Source organism: Barbus barbus (genome assembly GCF_936440315.1).
Source record: "Barbus barbus genome assembly, chromosome: 43".
NCBI classification, from domain to species: Eukaryota; Metazoa; Chordata; class Actinopteri; order Cypriniformes; family Cyprinidae; genus Barbus; species Barbus barbus.
In genome coordinates, this window is record NC_136721.1 from 26,401,400 (window position 1) to 26,422,745 (window position 21,346).

General features: G+C 40.4%; 1 protein-coding gene across 2 annotated transcripts in view; it reads right to left on the reverse strand.

The window, feature by feature from the left end:
- Window positions 1-2,497: 2,497 nt before the first annotated feature.
- LOC306862215 (tyrosine-protein kinase JAK2-like) overlaps window positions 2,498-21,346 on the reverse strand; it is a 28,963-nt gene continuing 10,114 nt past the window's right edge. Inside the window, exons 12-24 of one of the 2 annotated variants that reach the window (XM_079404949.1) lie at window positions 20,717-20,851; window positions 20,542-20,629; window positions 19,902-20,029; window positions 16,011-16,149; window positions 15,740-15,891; window positions 15,514-15,664; window positions 14,400-14,533; window positions 14,140-14,329; window positions 12,219-12,343; window positions 11,958-12,130; window positions 6,911-7,028; window positions 5,606-5,719; window positions 2,498-5,533 (exon numbers count right to left, since the gene is read on the reverse strand). In XM_079404949.1, the coding sequence (XP_079261075.1) occupies window positions 5,426-5,533; window positions 5,606-5,719; window positions 6,911-7,028; window positions 11,958-12,130; window positions 12,219-12,343; window positions 14,140-14,329; window positions 14,400-14,533; window positions 15,514-15,664; window positions 15,740-15,891; window positions 16,011-16,149; window positions 19,902-20,029; window positions 20,542-20,629; window positions 20,717-20,851 (1,755 nt within the window). In that variant the 3' untranslated portion in view covers window positions 2,498-5,425. The remainder of the gene's footprint in view (window positions 5,534-5,605; window positions 5,720-6,910; window positions 7,029-11,957; window positions 12,131-12,218; window positions 12,344-14,139; window positions 14,330-14,399; window positions 14,534-15,513; window positions 15,665-15,739; window positions 15,892-16,010; window positions 16,150-19,901; window positions 20,030-20,541; window positions 20,630-20,716; window positions 20,852-21,346) is intronic. The other variant, XR_013783552.1, reaches the window with a different exon arrangement.

The window sequence follows — 21,346 nt, forward strand, 5'->3', positions numbered from 1 at the left end:
TCCGAGAGCTTTCTGAAGCTCCATAGACAGCAAGGCAACTGAAATGTCCCCAGATCCAGAAACATAGTAAAATATTCCATGTCTATAATCAGCGTAGTTTGCGTTTAGTAGAAAGCGCGCGCATGCTGGACATAAACAACGCTGATTACTTTCTGGGGTACTCTCCAAAATGGTGAAAGAAGAATTGCTGAATAAATTTGGGAACATTTCAGTTGCCTTGCTGTCTATGGAGCTTCGGAAAGCTCTCGGATTTCATCAAAAATATCTTAATTTGTGTTCCGGAGATGAACGAAGGTCTCACGGGTTTGGAACGACATGAGGGACAGTAATTAATGACAGAACTTTAATTTTGGGGTGAACTAACCCTTTAATAAAACACAATGTAATAGATAGAAAAAATAATGTATTGTTGGTTTCTGGCCATAGCTGTATCATTTCTAGCCAAACCCCTGAATAACACATAATTACTGTATTTGCTTTACTGTAGGGTAGGTTAGGTGCAGCTAATAAATCATAATTTGACGGTAGTACTGTTTTAATGGGAGCTAGCACAGATCCCAGAACAGCGCTCAGGATGATGCTGATGAACTTCAAATGAAGGTTTGTTTTTTAACACGCTTTTCATTTTCCACCTTTATTTCTAAAACTATTGTAAAGTTTATTTAATGTTCATGTGTGGTTTTTACTTTGATGGGAGAAATTTATTTCAAAAGCAGACGTGGCGTGAGTGACGCGACTACGCTGAAATTAGGATATTTAAATGAGCAAACAATCGCGTGCTGCTGGTCTGAATGACGTCATGACGAATGTAGCGCAGCTGAACGTGGAGGATGACGCAACCGGAAGCGCTAGAGAAGGTAAGACGCAGGTGTTTGTGCTGCCGCCGAGCAGTCAATATTTTAATTTTTAATTTTAGTCACTGACTGCAAATAATCAAAATAATAACCAGAACTGGCGACGTTTTCTTCACATCAAACACACTTTGTTTGTTAAACACTAGAGAGTGCATTCTAGTAAAAACTGAGCTGTTTTAATGAATGAACTGATCAGTTCTGTTCTCATTTAACTCGACATAACTTCACTGTTCTGTTCATCTGTACTTCGCTTTGAACGAGTCTTGCTTCTGTTCCTCGGTCTGGAGAATGGCATGATTTAATAAAACACACACACACTGATAAAACACAAACAACTGTTATTTGTAAAATAGTTTTATTTACTTGGTTTTATAGAGAAAAGTAAACATTGCTTTCATATCTTTGGAGCATCTTTAACATTCAGTACAGCAGTGTACCTCACAAAAATACTAAAAATAATATAAAAGAATAATTGAGTGGAAGAGAAAGGCAGGTGTTTGAGATGAAAATGAACTTCAGCTGCTGTGGTTCTGCTGGAATCGAAAATATCTTTATAAAATCAAGCCAGCAGAAACACAAATGAGCAGAAACGATTATTATCAGGATGTTTTCACCAGTGTGTGTTGAACACCCAGCGTTAGAGTTCAGGATCTGCTCTCAGTCTGAGCACCAAACCAGCCCACGCTCACAGAAACGCTAACGCCACACGCAGACATCCGCAGACATGCCACTGAATACTCCTATAAACAGAACCGCTAACGCCACACGCAGACATCCGCAGACATGCCACTGAATACTCCTATAAACAGAAACACTAACGCCACACACAGACATCTGCAGACATGCCACTGAATACTCCTATAAACACCAGACATTACAATTACTGTCAATCAATGGGTGGTGATGGCGCAGTGGATAAGACACATGCCTTTGGTGTGAGAGACCCGGGTTCGAATCCACTGTGAGACACCAATGTGTCCCTGAGCAAGACACTTAACCCCTAGTTGCTCCAGAGGCGTGCGACCTCTGACATATATAGCAATTGTAAGTCGCTTTGGATAAAAGCATCAGCTAAATGAATAAATGTAAATGTAAATCCATTAATCACATCCAAAACAATTATTATTACTATATATAAATACACACACATACAGCATATATATATTACAAACATATTTACATGTATTTATATTAAATAGAAATATATTTAAAATATAAACAACATTTTTCTTAAATATTTACATGCACATGTGTGTATTTATATATACATAATAAATATATACAGTACACACACATACACTGCGAAAACATAAACTTTTATTTTGGATGCAAAAAAGATTTCAGACTAATGATGTTTGTCTTTTATCTTCCACACGTCTCGGACTGAACACAGGAGCATCTTCTGAGGGACGTTCAGCTCCTTTTCAAACTTTAATTCATGAAACAATGACAGAACAACAACATAGAAATACATACCAACTGATCTGAAATGATCTCTTGTATTCTTATATTGAGTGGAGAATACAAATCACAGATCTTATTTGTATCCTTATCTTTTCTTAAAAACAATTAAATGGCAATGTTTCTTTGTGTCTTTATAAGGTAGGGCCCGATGAAATCCATCCTAATTATTTTTTCCATTTAAATTTTTCCGAACTCCTTTTTAATAGTAGAATTATTATTACGAAACATACACAATTTCACATCAATTCATTTAAAGTTGAACAAAAATGACATGTTTAGGACCCTATGAAATGCTTAATATTTTCCCACCATGTTTTATTGTTTCCAAATTCTGTGTTTTATCTAATGATTTGAATTCATAAAAACAACTTCATTTATTCTTAAAATAGCCTCATGAAATGTTTTTCCCTTAGAAATTGTGTTGTGTATTTAACGTTTTCATCAAATGAAGGAATAAAACATTAATTTCAGTTATCTTTTAAGTATTGAAAATTAAACAAAACTCTGTTTTTGGCAAACAAAGGGGATTTACTATTAATATTTAAAAAAGGAAGAAATATGGTGTGATTATTCTTTAAAAAATCAAGTTTTAATAATTTTAGTAGTAGCTAGTATGTGCATTCTACTGAACAATATGAAAGTGCCCCAGTTATGGGTAATGAAAGGGTCATTTATGGGTTTTGGGAGTCTGCAACAACAGGGTTCATGCAAAGTCAAAAAACGATTAATTTTCCACATTTTTGTGAGCTCAGTGCTGATTTGTGTACGGCGTTACCAGGGAAACAGCTATTTTTAACGCTGAATTTGCATTTTTATTCAGACCAACACAAGTGTGCGGGCAATATGCTAATATTTGATGTTGACGTCAGCAGGAAACGGCTTGGGATTGGTTTTAAAAACGACTCGTTTCAATGATTCAGAGTCGACTCTTTCTTTTGAGAGACGATAACTTTACACACGGAGCACTTTCAGGTTTAAAACTGTGCAGGACGTTTTCATTCACTTACAGCTGTGTCACACTGCATGAAAGATCATCTTCAAAAACACATAATAGAGGCACTTTAATAGATTTCTGGCACAATGTCTTCAAATTGAACCAAACGTTTAGCATCCACTTTTAAACCACTTTGTGAGCGTTGCTTGCTTCAGTATGTGTGTAGTAAACAAAACTGCATGTCTGCGCCATTCATTCACACAGAGACACTGGATTCATTTAGAAATAGTCTTTTTGCAGCTTAATATTTACAAATACTAGTCCATATCACAATTTGATTGAAGTGTAATGACCTCCTTTTGATTAATTCATCCAAACTTTGACAATTCAAGTTCCCACGGGTCATGGAATTTCTGGAAAATGGAAGGTCTATTCAAGGGAATTAAGAAATGTTTGAAGTCATGGAATATCAGGGATCTGTTTGTCATCTCCATTCAGTAGCTACTCGAGCGCTGTGTTCTGTGTGACGAGTGAACAGACCGCCGCACAAGCCCTGAATTGAGTTTCTCTGCGTCTTTCTTGCGGCCGAATGGGCAAATACATACAAAAGTATAAAAATACCCGTCTTGGCAAGTAACTTTGTAGCTTTAACAATGATTAATCTATATTTAATTTTTACAGTGGAGGACATGCACCCGTTCAACCGGCCATTTTTTGTTGTATTGTAGAGCATCTTCTCTTCCGGGCTTGCACACAAACTGCACTGCAATCATTTTCCCAAATGCCATTTGTGTGGAAATATTACGTTATTATTATTATTAGTCTGTAAACAGCCATTAACAGAGGCCAGAGATGCTGAAGACAGACGCAAGAGGAGAAAATACCATAACAGGCAGAACAAGATTCATGATGCGCACAATATAGGAATCCTAAATATTGAATTTCATATGAATGTGTTTCTGAGGGGAACTTTACATGGCGTTTTCTTTTCATCTTGCCTCTGTATAATTCATTTAAATGAGAGTTAATATAGGTAACCAAGGAAACGCTGTATGACTGTCCATAAGCGCCACCTGCTGTCAGAGACAGGAACTGCGTCTCATTCAGCTCCTGATTCATGATTAACATGCAGTGCTTTGCCACTTCAAATAAAAACACAGAGTGAAGAATATGCAAATGCTATTTTATAAGTAATTATTCAATTTCTGTATCTGAACACCTACAAACATAAAAACTTAAGCAAAATTTCATTTCTATCTTTATGCTATATATTTAATTTTGCCATTACTTGCAATTTGTTCTTATTTACTGGCTGTCACTTATCTTTATTAATGTTTGAACTTTACATTAGTTAGGCTAGTGGTTTTTGCTGTGGTATTAAAATTGAAATGGAGAACTGTAAAATTTTATTGATATCTAAAATATTGGTGTCATAAGTTTATTTATTAGAATACAGCGTAACATAGATAACAGCAACTATTTTGTTTATTTAATAAATAAAAAAAAATTGTGGCAAGGCCAGTGAAAATATTAACAGGGCAAGTAATAATTTGAACCACTGAAAAAATCCTTAGCGTTGAGCCCTGGGATATTATTTCAGTGCCATCTTATTCCCTTCCTCTCATCTGCTGGCAATCACTTCAGTCAACCGCAGTCACCAGCCTGTACCGGTTAACTAAGGCAAATATGCCAGAAAATGTACATTTTTAGGAACTTTGGCTACAAAAGACTTGAGTAAAAAAAAAAAAAGGATACAAAATATCAAAGTGCATTTAAGGGGTAAAAGCAAAAAAAGTGCTTCGCGCAACAGTGGCCTGTTTTTCCATTCATTATAGGTCATGGGAATTCAGCTTTTTAGTCAGTGAAAGTCAGGGAATTTGACATCTGGCTTCGAGTGGGAACCCTGCCAGTTCCGTGATATTCTGCGTTATACGGTAAACTCCATTTTATGACTGGATTCCGTCCACGTTATCCACATCGTGGAAATCATAGGGCCCTATTAAGGGCATCATCATATTTCTGCTTCCCTGCCTTTTAAATAGTCTGAAAACCACCGATAAAACAAAAGAACAAACGTAATTAACGTTTGCAAACGTCGGCTTTACAGAATTTACGTAAAGCCTTTCCGTTGTTCCTGGAGGTCGTTCAGCACGTCGGGAGACTGATGTTGGCGTCAGACGATCTTGCTGTCCTGGATGGAGCCGACTCTCTCTGCGAGGTCTTTGAACGAGGGCCGATCACCCGGCTCCGCCGCCCAGCACTCCTTCATCAGCGCCTGAACCTGTAAGACATACACAGACGGGTCAGTGTCTGCGCTCTCGCTGCGATGCGCTCGCGGCCGCACGCTCTTTACCTCGACCGGACAGCCGTCAGGAGCCGGCAGACGGTAGCTCCGCTTCAGCAGATCAATCAGGTGATAAACGATCATCTGGCCCTGCTTGTCCTCGCCCATCTGCTCCATGAACATCTGAGACACAAGCACCAGCAATTACTGACCACATCAAAACCCCACCACACGATGATATCACGATATGAAGTCCACGATACAATATTTATTGCGATATTTAAAAGAAAAAAAAAAGACGAAAAATTTGAAAAAAAAAAATGTTTTGTACATTTTAAAGTTAAATAATTCTAATCTAATGCACTTTGAGAGTTAAAAATCAAGAGCTCTAACCCATGATCTTAACTAAGAAAACTTCAGTGACAAAGTCAGTGAATTGACTTCTAGCTGAACTTTAAAGTGAAACTCAACCCTCTTTTTATTTGTGATGCACTGTCTCGGTCTAAATTACACTCACACTGCTGTTTTAGGAAGACAAACAAATTAGAATAGAATAATAAAAACAACAATGACAGTAATAGCCATATATTGTAAAGCAAGTGCACTGTAAAATAAATGAATATTTCATAGGTGTTTTTGCTTTACACTACAGAAGGGAAATTACAATACAACTTTCCAAATTTCTAGATTTTAAAGAGATATTTTGAATTTGTGCTGCATTTAAACCGCGAGCTGTCAGTAATTCATATAATGCACTTTAAGATTTTATTTAGAAGGAAACCCCAGCTTACAAAAACACGTCTCTCTACAAATCTAGTGAAACTCTGTAATCATCTGCAGTATAATAAATAAAGCTTAAGTTTGTTCTGAAACGCGTGCTAAACTCACAGAACGTGTAATAAAGGAGTTGATCGGAGCCGTTCTGAGACGCAGAAAACACCGGATCACCAGCTGAACCAAAAACAGACTTGATGAAGAGATTATATTGTGCTTTCAGTCCCAAAACACAACTTTAAAGACCTTTTATGTTAGAATAAGAAGTTTACATATATTTTAAAAACTACACTTTTTGCCCAGAAGACCTATCGTTTCATATCGTCATGTGACCACGATAATATCCAGATTCCAGACAGTTTTGCTATCGCGATATCACATCCCTATGAATTACTGTTACAGTTTGTTCCTTCATGTCTTGACTGTCATGGTGTATTATTATTATATCATTATTATTACTGCAGTCAGCAGACGTGTATGAGTCTGGGGTCTTCTATAGTACAGACCCTGGTAATGTGATTGCTGGTCCATTAATTATGGTTGGTTTCTGGTAACTTTATGACGTTAAGATGGTCAGCATTAATGCTGTCGGTCACTTACAGCTGGAGGACTGCAGGATTTGTCACTGTATGTGAAGAGTTCGTAGAGAACGACTCCGAAGCTCCAGACGTCTGACGCCACACTGAACTTACTCTCGGTCAGAGACTCCGGTGCGTACCTTCATCAACACACAACACCATCATCATCATCATTAACATCATCATCATCATCATCAACACAAAAACACTCAATAACTAAAAAATCAGCATCTGATCATGAGTCAATCTTGTAAGAACCGGGTCACATTTCACCAGAAACCATCTTGACAATTAGGGGTGTGACGAGACACTTATCCCACGAGAACGATACGAGACACGAGACTGGGTTCACGAGACGATACTAGATACGAGACTGGGACCACGAGATGAGACGAGACACGAGACTGGGTTCACGAGACGATACTAGATACGAGACTGGGTTCACGAGATGATACTAGATACGAGACTGGGTTCACGAGACGATACTAGATACGAGACTGGGTTCACGAGACGATACTAGATACGTGACTGGGACCACGAGATGAGACGAGACACGAGACTGGGTTCACGAGACGATACTAGATACGAGACTGGGTTCACGAGATGATACTAGATACGAGACTGGGTTCACGAGACGATACTAGATACGAGACTGGGTTCACGAGACGATACTAGATACGTGACTGGGTTCATGAGACGATACTAGATACGAGACTGGGACCACGAGATGAGACGAGACACGAGACTGGGTTCATGAGACGATACTAGATACGAGACTGGGTTCACGAGACGATACTAGATACGTGACTGGGTTCATGAGACGATACTAGATACGAGACTGGGTTCACGAGACGATACTAGATACGAGACTGGGTTCATGAGACGATACTAGATACGAGACTGGGTTCACGAGACGATACTAGATACGAGACTGGGACCACGAGATGAGACGAGACACGAGACTGGGTTCACGAGACGATACTAGATACGAGACGATACTAGATACGAGACTGGGTTCACGAGACGATACTAGATACGAGACTGGGTTCACGAGACGATACTAGATACGAGACTGGGTTCATGAGACGATACTAGATACGAGACTGGGACCACGAGATGAGACGAGACACGAGACTGGGTTCATGAGACGATACTAGATACGAGACTGGGTTCATGAGACGATACGAGACACGAGACTGGGTTCACGAGACGATACTAGATACGAGACTGGGTTCACGAGATGATACTAGATGCGAGACTGGGTTCATGAGACGATACTAGATACGAGACTGGGTTCACGAGACGATACTAGATACGAGACTGGGACCACGAGACGATACTAGATACGAGACTGGGACCACGAGACGATACTAGATACGAGACTGGGTTCACGAGACGATACTAGATACGAGACTGGGTTCATGAGACGATACTAGATACGAGACTGGGTTCACGAGACGATACTAGATACGAGACTGGGACCACGAGACGATACTAGATACGAGACTGGGTTCACGAGACGATACTAGATACGAGACTGGGACCACGAGACGATACTAGATACGAGACTGGGTTCACGAGACGATACTAGATACGAGACTGGGACCACGAGACGATACTAGATACGAGACTGGGTTCACGAGATGATACTAGATGCGAGACTGGGTTCACGAGACGATACTAGATACGAGACTGGGTTCACGAGACGATACTAGATACGTGACTGGGTTCATGAGACGATACTAGATACGAGACTGGGACCACGAGATGAGACGAGACACGAGACTGGGTTCATGAGACGATACTAGATACGAGACTGGGTTCACGAGACGATACTAGATACGAGACTGGGTTCATGAGACGATACTAGATACGAGACTGGGTTCACGAGACGATACTAGATACGAGACTGGGACCACAAGATGAGACGAGACACGAGACTGGGTTCACGAGACGATACTAGATACGAGACTGGGTTCACGAGACGATACTAGATACGAGACTGGGTTCATGAGACGATACTAGATACGAGACTGGGACCACGAGATGAGACGAGACACGAGACTGGGTTCATGAGACGATACTAGATACGAGACTGGGTTCACGAGACGATACTAGATACGAGACTGGGTTCACGCGAAGATACTAGATACGAGACTGGGTTCACGAGACGATACTAGATACGAGACTGGGTTCACGAGACGATACTAGATGCGAGACTGGGACCACGAGACGATACTAAATACGAGACTGGGTTCACGAGACGATACTAGATACGAGACTGGGTTCACGCGAAGATACTAGATACGAGACTGGGTTCATGAGACGATACTAGATACGAGACTGGGTTCACGAGACGATACTAGATGCGAGACTGGGACCACGAGACGATACTAAATACGAGACTGGGTTCACGAGACGATACTAGATGCGAGACTGGGACCACGAGACGATACTAGATGCGAGACTGGGACCACGAGACGATACTAGATGCGAGACTGGGACCACGAGACGATACTAGATACGAGACTGGGTTCATGAGACGATACTAGATACGAGACTGGGTTCACGAGACGATACTAGATACGAGACTGGGTTCATGAGACGATACGAGACTGGGTTCATGAGACGATACGAGACACGAGACTGGGTTCACGAGACGATACTAGATACGAGACTGGGTTCACGAGATGATACTAGATGCGAGACTGGGTTCATGAGACGATACTAGATACGAGACTGGGTTCACGAGACGATACTAGATGCGAGACTGGGTTCATGAGACGATACTAGATACGAGACTGGGTTCATGAGACGATACGAGACACGAGACTGGGTTCACGAGATGATACTAGATACGAGACTGGGTTCATGAGTCCCAGTTCACGAGACGATACTAGATACGAGACTGGGTTCACGAGACTATACTAGATACGAGACTGGGTTCATGAGACGATACTAGATACGAGACTGGGACCACGAGATGAGACGAGACACGAGACTGGGTTCATGAGACGATACTAGATACGAGACTGGGTTCACGAGACGATACTAGATACGAGACTGGGTTCACGAGACGATACTAGATACGAGACTGGGTTCACGAGACGATACTAGATACGAGACTGGGTTCATGAGACGATACGAGACACGAGACTGGGTTCATGAGACGATACTAGATACGAGACTGGGTTCACGAGACGATACTAGATACGAGACTGGGTTCACGAGACGATACTAGATACGAGACTGGGTTCATGAGACGATACGAGACACGAGACTGGGTTCATGAGACGATACTAGATACGAGACTGGGTTCATGAGACGATACTAGATACGAGACTGGGTTCATGAGACGATACGAGACACGAGACTGGGTTCATGAGACGATACTAGATACGAGACTGGGTTCATGAGACGATACGAGACACGAGACTGGGTTCATGAGACGATACTAGATACGAGACTGGGTTCACGAGACGATACTAGATACGAGACTGGGTTCACGAGACGATACTAGATACGAGACTGGGTTCACGAGACGATACTAGATACGAGACTGGGTTCACGAGACGATGCTAGATACGAGACTGGGTTCACGCGAAGATGCTAGATACGAGACTGGGTTCACGCGAAGATGCTAGATACGAGACTGGGTTCACGCGAAGATGCTAGATACGAGACTGGGTTCACGAGACGATACTAGATACGAGACTGGGTTCACGCGAAGATACTAGATACGAGACTGGGTTCAAGAGACGATACTAGATACGAGACTGGGTTCACGAGACGATACTAGATACGAGACTGGGTTCATGAGACGATACTAGATACGAGACTGGGTTCACGAGACGATACTAGATACGAGACTGGGTTCACGAGACGATACTAGATGCGAGACTGGGTTCACGAGACGATACTAGATACGAGACTGGGTTCACGAGACGATACTAGATGCGAGACTGGGTTCACGAGACGATACTAGATACGAGACTGGGTTCACGAGACGATACTAGATACGAGACTGGGTTCATGAGACGATACTAGATACGAGACTGGGTTCACGAGACGATACTAGATGCGAGACTGGGTTCATGAGACGATACTAGATACGAGACTGGGTTCATGAGACGATACTAGATACGAGACTGGGTTCACGAGACGATACTAGATACGAGACTGGGTTCACGAGACGATACTAGATACGAGACTGGGTTCACGAGACGATACTAGATGCGAGACTGGGTTCACGAGACGATACTAGATACGAGACTGGGTTCATGAGACGATACTAGATGCGAGACTGGGTTCATGAGACGATACTAGATACGAGACTGGGTTCACGAGACGATACTAGATACGAGACTGGGTTCATGAGACGATACTAGATACGAGACTGGGTTCACGAGACGATACTAGATGCGAGACTGGGTTCACGAGACGATACTAGATACGAGACTGGGTTCACGAGACGATACTAGATACGAGACTGGGTTCACGAGACGATACTAGATACGAGACTGGGTTCATGAGACGATACTAGATACGAGACTGGGTTCACGAGACGATACTAGATACGAGACTGGGTTCACGAGATGATACTAGATACACGACTGGGTTCACGAGACGATACTAGATACGAGACTGGGACCACGAGATTGGGTTCATGAGTCCCAGTTCACGAGACGATACTAGATATGAGACTGGGTTTACGAGACGATACTAGATACGAGACTGGGACCACGAGATTGGGTTCATGAGTCCCAGTTCACGAGACGATACTAGATATGAGACTGGGTTTACGAGACGATACTAGATACCAGTCTCGTACAGCTGTTTCTAAAGCATGCAGCGCCATCTGCTGTTCAAAACTAAACTCAGAATCCACTCCCGAGTGGATCGATGCAGAATAATGACTCTATTTGCGATGCATCGATTTATTGTCCCAGCGCAAGGCTTCATTTTCATTAGGTAGAAAATCATTGCTTGTTGTTTTTCTCCTGATTTTGGGGTGAAATATAAGGCAGTTCTTGATCATTCATCACACAGCTTCAGCCGAATCTCCTCACCAGAATATGGGGCTCTCGCCCGGCTCGCGGACGGTGTAATACTCCTTATCCTGAGGAAGAACTTTAGTCAGGCCGAAGTCTCCGATCTTCACACGAAACTCGCTCTCCACCAGAATGTTCCTGGTAGCCAGATCTCGATGGACGTAGCGCTTGGACGCCAGGTAGTCCATCCCCTAAACAAACACAGAGAGGGAAACACGTCACGCTCAGCTCTTCTTCTGAATCAGTCTTGATGTGTGTGAGAGACAGGCGTTCCAGCACCTTACAGATCTGAGACGTGTACAGCAGCAGCTTTGTGTGGTCGAAACGCTCCTTGTTTTTAGAAAGATAATCTCTCAAACTACCAAACGGCAAATACTCCATGACCAGCCGCAGGTTCCTACGACCTGAAGACAGACAGAGAGAGAGAATCAGGACCAGCATGCTCCAGTGCAGACAGCAGGACCCTACGATTTCACAGAATCCAGTCATAAAAATGTTATTTACTGTATAATGCAGAATTAACAAAATTTGTATAATCCAATTTGGAATGAATAAATCAAAAGTAGGTCAGCAAACTGCGACATAAAAAGTGTCTGTAAATATTACACTACACACACACTACACACACAGACACTCAGCCTCCTCAATATATGAGAGCATAATCCCTAGAGCTGCTCTGAGACTCACTTCATGAGCATTTTACCGTTTCTTTTGACAAAAACTATCATTATAAGAAACTTAAAGGCATTCACCACAACCCGTCAAAATAAAGAGTTAGATTTAACATGACAGAATTATATTACTTATTGTTATGATACTACTACTAATACATATACTACTAAATATAATTAAAACATTATTTTAAACATATTTTTAAACATTATAACATTATTGGAAATCCATTGAAAATGGAATCCAGAAAATGAATGGAAAACACATTCACAGAATTTGGTAAAAAAAAAACTGAATTTGAAAAAAGTAATAATGTATTTCATAGAGCTTTAAAAATGTAAGTTACTTTTAATAAAACGCTGTTAAATTGTGTAGTTTCATGATTTCAATTAATTAGACATGCTTTTTGATAACATTTTTTTAATTTAATCATTAAAGGGGTCATATGATGCGATTTCAAGTGTTCCTTTCTCTTTGGAGTGTTACAAGCTGTTCATGCATAGATAAGATCCCTGAAGTTACAACGACTAAAGTCTCAAAACCAAAGAGATATTCTTTATCAAAGTTAAGACTTGTCCACGCCCTCCTAAAACAGCATGGTGTGGGGAGATTTGCATAACCCAAAACCCAAACGTTTACGCAATGAAAGAAGGCGGAGCTATTATTCTGGCTGTAGTATTGTTGCCGCCGCTGGCATCATGTCCTGGAGACGCTGTGTTTCGTTGTGAAAGAGAAAGCACTTAGTTTGGGCTTCCAAAAGAGGACACAACTAGAAATCAGTGGTTAAGTTGTGTTTACAACACTGTTCCAGAACAGTTCAACCCAAATATTGAAGTGTGTGCAGAGCAATTTACGGAGGACTGTTTCCTGATCCTGAGAGAGTAGCCTACAATGCTGGCTGCTCAAAGACTGTTTCTATAAAGTGAGGCAAATCCAACTTTACAAGAACAGTCTGACGCTTCTGACTCACAGCCTGTTTCTGCTACTGATGATTCAAACGCAAGCTTTGAGCAGCATAGAGTAGTGCTTGTTGTTTGTCATTTCTCTGATCACAAATGCAGACATGGTCATGTTTACATAAAAAGACAGTATAAGTCATTATAATCAGTAATTATGTCCCCACTGGATGCAACAAATGCCTTGTTTATAATGGGTTTTATTGTTTTAGTCTCATCGCACCGGGACACGGCATCACAATACGGTGAGGAGCGTAACCTTTCCGTCTCACGCTTGAGGTATTCAGCCAATCACAACGCACCGGATAGCTGGCCAATCAGAGCACACCTCGCTTCTCAGAACGATGAGCTTTCAGAAAGGCGGAGCATAGAGGATCAACAATAATGTACAGTATGTGGAAAATAATGTGTTTTGAACCTTAAACCGCATACATTACATTACACCAAATCCACAAAATAATGTTCTTTTTAGCAACATCATATGACCCCTTTAAAACAGATTCTAGAAAAAGTCAAATGGAAATTAGGAAAAAACACAAGGGATTTGGTAGGGCCCTGAGAGAGACGCTCACCGGCGCTGTAACACACTCCCTTGTATTTGACGATGTTCTCGTGCTGCAGCGAGCGCAGGATCTGGATTTCTCGCTCGAAGTCTCGCAGGTGTTCGGCCGTGCTGTGCTGCAGCTTCTTGACCGCGACCACTTCACCCGTGTTGTCCTGCAGTGGATCATAGCGGCACTTCTCCACACTGCCGAAGTTTCCCTGCAGACACAGACAGATGGGAGTGACGTCTAAAACACTAGCGCTGATGATGATGATGATGAGCGCTCACCTTCCCCAGCAGCTGGAGGAAGATCAGGTGTCTGGCCTCAAACTGAGTGGGTTCCTGGTTCTCAAACGCTCCGGCAAGACCCAGCGCCCGATGCCTGCTGGGAACCGTGTCGCTCTCCACCAGCAGCTCGTAGTCTGAGGAACAGAGATGCCGGGTTATTATTAGGGATATCACAATTCTCAATATAATATTGAACCGTTCGGTATGACATCCACGGTTAAATACGTGCTTGTGAATTGCGTTTTTTTTGGTTTTGGGTTTAAATAATATCCGTGTGTTTCATTTCTCTCAGAATTGGGTGCGTGAGTGTGTGTGGTGTGTGTGTGTGTGTGTGTGTGTGAGTGTGCGTGTGTGTCTGTGAGTTCACGTGCTGAGATTAGGAAACACCACGCTTATATTTGAAAAAGCAGCACACGCTGAGCATCTTCTCTTGTAATGACATGCAATAAGCCTTTCTAAAACTGTTGTCCGACAAAAGAGAACATTATAACTTGTTTTTACTTCACAACATCAGTCAAGTGTTTGAAATATCTTCCTTTTGTGACAGAAAATATATTATATACTTTAATATAGTCGATTAGAAATGGCTTGCAAATATACTTAATCATTATGAGAATCCCAGAGATGCTTGAAGAACACCGTATATTGTCGCAGGGGAGTGTTTATTGTCCTTACATTTCATCATTCAAAATGTTTAACGTTATATCTTATTTTCATTGTTACAGCGATAGTGATGCCTTTATCCATATTAGGGATTTCCTGGAACGTCATCAGTTCTATTACTTCTGTGACGCATATGTGGATTTTCTGCACTCTGGCGTCCAGTATGAATGAAACACACATTACATGTGTTTATAGCGCTCAATAATGGCCAATCTATCCTATTTTGGAAATATAATACCTCTCTCAAAAGAAATGTTAAGCAGACATATAATAATCCACACTTTTTTCCAGTGTACAGAGGTTTACTGGAGTTTTTGTTGTTAATAATGTGCCAAGCTATCATATCCGAAAACTGGTTAAAACCGAGGTACGTGTTGAACTGTGGACTAGCTGTACTGTTGCATCGCTGGTTATCATGTTGTTTGCGCGCGGTGCGTGTGGTGAGCGTCACCTGGCGTGAAGAGGCTGTTGAGGTCTCGGATGACGGCTCTGAACGAGGGTCGCAGCAGCGGCTCGTACTCCATGCAGCTGTTGATCACGCTGGCCAGTTCAGTCCACTTCGGAGCTGGAAGCTGGTGCTTGTCTTCATAGAACAGCAGCTTCTGCACGACACACAAGAACATCAGTCAGAGTAAGCGACTCGCAGCGCAGACAGAAGCGTGGAAGGGCCGCTGCACCTTAGACGCGTCGTAGGCGGCGAGCGGATGTTCTCCGCTGCAGTAGATCTCCCAGAGCGTGGTGCCGAAGCTCCACTTATCTGCTGCCAAACTCAGGTTATTACTGTCCTTCACGCACTCGGGAGGAACCCACGGGATCCGGTCCACCAGAACTACAGACAGAAGAGACCAGACACGCGTCAGGAGAAACCCCACCGCTCAATAAACCAGCTCTGCGCTGCTGTCTGGACTCGACTCGTTTTCTAAACCATGTGAATACAGCTTCTCTCACGTTCTCTGGGCTGGACGGTGATGCTGATCCCCGGGTCGCTGAGCTTGATGAAGGGAAGCGTTCCTGTCTTTCGGTCTTCTTCTCGGGTCACCAGAACGTTCCTGGCGCAGACGTTCCCATGCATCAGGTTCTTCTCCTCCTGCGGATCAGAAACAAGCGGTGATTATCACGTCTCTCGTTAGTCTGGTGCCATGCAGTGTTGGGGAAAGTTACTTTCAAAAGTAATGCATTACAATATTGTGTTACTCCCTAAAAACGTAACTAATTATGTTACTTAGTTACTTTTCATGGAAAGTAATGCGTTACATTACTTTTGAGTTACTGTTTAAATCTGGGCAGGGCTTGCTTGTTTGTTTTTAATATAAACAAGTTCTTCTTGTACAAATGCAAAGCCTTTTCACAACAAAAGTGAAGTGAATCCGGCTCAGACTGAAGGAAATGTAGATTCAGGTCTGTACAGTAGAGGGCGCCGCTCAAACTAATCACATGAAGAATACGACGCAGGAGAAGAAAGTTCAACACTATTCAGAAATAACTCAAATCAAACACAAATGTGTCATTTTCGCTTATTAGTATGGATGAATTAGATCATTGAAGGTCAGCAACATTGGTTAATAAAATGGAATTAAATACATAAATGATATTTATCTTATTTAACATTTAATTATTGCAGGTTTGTATAATATTCTGAGTTTGTATTTGACTGTTTTTATTGATTCTGAGGAACACTGAATGTGTTTTAGTGCAGGTGAGATGAGTAAATAACTACAGTCTAGAACTACAGTAAGATCATGTTGATATTTAGTCTAGAACTACAGTAAGATCATGTAGATATTTAGTCTAGAACTACAGTAAGATCATGTAGATATTTAGTCTAGAACTACATTTAGTCTAGAACTACAGTAAGATCATGTTGATATTTGGTCTAGAACTACAGTAACATCATGTAGATATTTAGTCTAGAACTACAGTAAGATCATGTTGATATTTAGTCTAGAACTACAGTAAGATCATGTTGATATTTGGTCTAGAACTACAGTAAGATCATGTAGATATTTGGTCTAGAACTACAGTAACATCATGTAGATATTTAGTCTAGAACTACAGTAAGATCATGTTGATATTTAGTCTAGAACTACAGTAAGATCATGTAGATATTTAGTCTAGAACTACAGTAAGATCATGTAGATATTTAGTCTAGAACTACAGTAAGATCATGTAGATATTTAGTCTAGAACTACAGTAAGATATTTAGTCTAGAACTACAGTAAGATCATGTAGATATTTAGTCTAGAACTACAGTAAGATCATGTAGATATTTAGTCTAGAACTACAGTAAGATCATGTAGATATTTAGTCTAGAAATACAGTAAGATATTTAGTCTAGAACTACAGTAAGATCATGTTGATATTTAGTCTAGAACTACAGTAAGATCATGTTGATATTTAGTCTAGAACTACAGTAAGATCATGTTGATATTTAGTCAAGAACTACAGTAAGATCATGTCGATATTTAGTCTAGAACTACAGTAAGATCATGTCGATATTTAGTCTAGAACTACAGTAAGATCATGTCGATATTTAGTCTAGAACTACAGTAAGATCATGTCGATATTTAGTCTAGAACTACAGTAAGATCATGTCGATATTTAGTCAAGAACTACAGTAAGATCATGTTGATATTTAGTCTAGAACTACAGTAAGATCATGTTGATATTTAGTCTAGATCTACAGTAAGATCATGTAGATATTTAGTCTAGAACTACAGTAAGATCATGTTGATATTTAGTCTAGATCTACAGTAAGATCATGTAGATATTTAGTCTAGATCTACAGTAAGATCATGTAGATATTTAGTCTAGAACTACAGTAAGATCATGTAGATATTTAGTCTAGAAATACAGTAAGATATTTAGTCTAGAACTACAGTAAGATCATGTTGATATTTAGTCTAGAACTACAGTAAGATCATGTCGATATTTAGTCTAGAACTACAGTAAGATCATGTCGATATTTAGTCTAGAACTACAGTAAGATCATGTCGATATTTAATCTAGAACTACAGTAAGATCATGTCGGTATTTAGTCTAGAACTACAGTAAGATCATGTAGATATTTAGTCTAGAACTACAGTAAGATCATGTAGATATTTAGTCTAGAACTACAGTAAGATCATGTTGATATTTAGTCTAGAACTACAGTAAGATCATGTTGATATTTAGTCTAGAACTACAGTAAGATCATGTAGATATTTAGTCTAGAACTACAGTAAGATCATGTAGATATTTAGTCTAGAACTACAGTAAGATCATGTAGATATTTAGTCAAGAACTACAGTAAGATCATGTTGATATTTAGTCTAGAACTACAGTAAGATCATGTAGATATTTAGTCTAGAACTACAGTAAGATCATGTAGATATTTAGTCTAGAACTACAGTAAGATCATGTAGATATTTAGTCTAGATCTACAGTAAGATCATGTAGATATTTAGTCTAGATCTACAGTAAGATCATGTAGATATTTAGTCTAGAACTACAGTAAGATCATGTAGATATTTAGTCTAGAACTACAGTAAGATATTTAGTCTAGAACTACAGTAAGATCATGTTGATATTTAGTCTAGAACTACAGTAAGATCATGTAGATATTTAGTCTAGAACTACAGTAAGATCATGTCGATATTTAATCTAGAACTACAGTAAGATCATGTTGGTATTTAGTCTAGAACTACAGTAAGATCATGTAGATATTTAGTCTAGAACTACAGTAAGATCATGTTGATATTTAGTCTAGAACTACAGTAAGATCATGTTGAGATTTAGTCTAGAACTACAGTAAGATCATGTTGATATTTAGTCAAGAACTACAGTAAGATCATGTAGATATTTAGTCTAGATCTACAGTAAGATCATGTAGATATTTAGTCTAGAACTACAGTAAGATCATGTTGATATTTAGTCTAGAACTACAGTAAGATCATGTTGATATTTAGTCTAGAACTACAGTAAGATCATGTTGATATTTAGTCTAGAACTACAGTAAGATCATGTAGATATTTAGTCTAGAACTACAGTAAGATCATGTAGATATTTAGTCAAGAACTACAGTAAGATCATGTTGATATTTAGTCTAGAACTACAGTAAGATCATGTAGATATTTAGTCTAGAACTACAGTAAGATCATGTAGATATTTAGTCTAGAACTACAGTAAGATCATGTAGATATTTAGTCTAGAACTACAGTAAGATCATGTAGATATTTAGTCTAGAACTACAGTAAGATCATGTAGATATTTAGTCTAGAACTACAGTAAGATCATGTAGATATTTAGTCTAGAACTACAGTAAGATCATGTAGATATTTAGTCTAGAACTACAGTAAGATCATGTAGATATTTAGTCTAGAACTACAGTAAGATCATGTAGATATTTAGTCTAGATCTACAGTAAGATCATGTAGATATTTAGTCTAGATCTACAGTAAGATCATGTAGATATTTAGTCTAGAACTACAGTAAGATCATGTAGATATTTAGTCTAGAACTACAGTAAGATATTTAGTCTAGAACTACAGTAAGATCATGTTGATATTTAGTCTAGAACTACAGTAAGATCATGTTGAGATTTAGTCTAGAACTACAGTAAGATCATGTTGATATTTAGTCAAGAACTACAGTAAGATTTCTCTCAACACCAGAGCTGTCACTCAATACATCAGAAACACAGGCACTGGTGTGATGTATTTGAGAAAGTAACTCAGATATTTCCTTCTAAATTAAAAAGCAACGCGTTACTTTACTAGTTACTTAAAGTAATCTGATTATGTAACTCGTGTTACTTGTAATGTGTTACCCCCAACACTGCTGCTGTGATTCTGAGTCGCTCACCAGGTGATGTAGCGCCCATGCTAGCTGCTTAGCCACCTCCAGCTTCCAGGTGATGTTGATGGTGTTGCGGTTTCGCTTCAGGTACGTGTCCAGAGAGCCGAAGCGCACATACTCCTGCACCATGATGTCTGAAAGACACACAGACGCTTACACACCTGACAGAAACGCGTGTGTGTGTGTGTGTGTGTGTGTGTGTGTGTGTGTGTGTGTGTGTGAGAGAGTGTGTGTGAGAGAGAGTGTGTGTGTGTGTGTGTGTGAGAGTGAGTGTGAGAGAGTGTGTGTGAGAGAGAGAGTGTGTGTGTGTGTGTGTGTGAGAGTGAGTGTGTGCACGTTTTTGTGACAAATGAGGACATCAATTTGTATAATGACACAGGTATTACAAGGTGAAGGTGACTTTTCAGGACATTGCCCCATGTCCCCACTTTTCAAAACGCTTATAAATCATACAGAGTGAGTTTTTTTGGGAAAGTAGAAATGCTCAGTCTCCTGTGAGGGCTACGTTTAGGTGTAGGGCAATAGCACATACAGTTTGTTCGTATAAAAACCATTATGGCTATGGGATGAACCCACTTTTCACAAAAACAAACGTGTGTGTGAGAGTGTGTGTGTGAGTGTGTGAGAGTGTGTGTGAGATACTCACGCTCATCAGCGCACACACAGACGCCGTAGTTGAGCAGCAGGTGTTTGTGGGATAGCTGGCTCATCATGCTCGCCGACTCGAAGAAGGACTGTCAGAGAGAGAAACCCGTGAGGTCCAGCGCTGATCAAACGCATGAAGAGAAAGACAAAGACGCTTGGGTTTTCCCCCACAGTACCTCAGTGTAGTTGCGGTGGGTTTTATCCAGGACTTTGAGCACCACGTCCATCTCGTGGATCTCTCCGTAATCGCCGCGCTCCCTCCGGACGCCACGGAAGACCTGCGTGAACGTTCCCTGACCCAAACTCGCCTTCTGAGCGCCAAGAAAACATTACAGTAACCTCATCAGATGACCTGCACTTCCATATCCAGGTGTGATATGAACAGAAAAGCCTTGTTCAGACCGCCCAAATCTGAGTTTTGTGCATTTCCAATTGGAATCCAATCATATTTAGCAAGTGTGATTGGAAAAAAAAAAAATCACATGAAATCCTTTTGAAGCTACATTCATATGTAGCTGTTGCTGTTGTTTTTTGGTGTAGATACTGTATTGTGCAAAAGTCTTAAGCCACTAGTATTTTCACCAACAAAAAATGGTTTTAAGTCAGTTATACTGAGGCTCTGACGCTCTCCAACACACACACACACACACACACACACACACATATATATCACACATGTATATCACAACTGCTCAGATCCGATTCGTTGTTCAGATTGTTTCATCTTACAGAGTATTTCTATAGCAGTGATGTTGTGTTGATATATAGTACTGTGCAAAAGTCTTAGACCACTATTATTCTCAGCA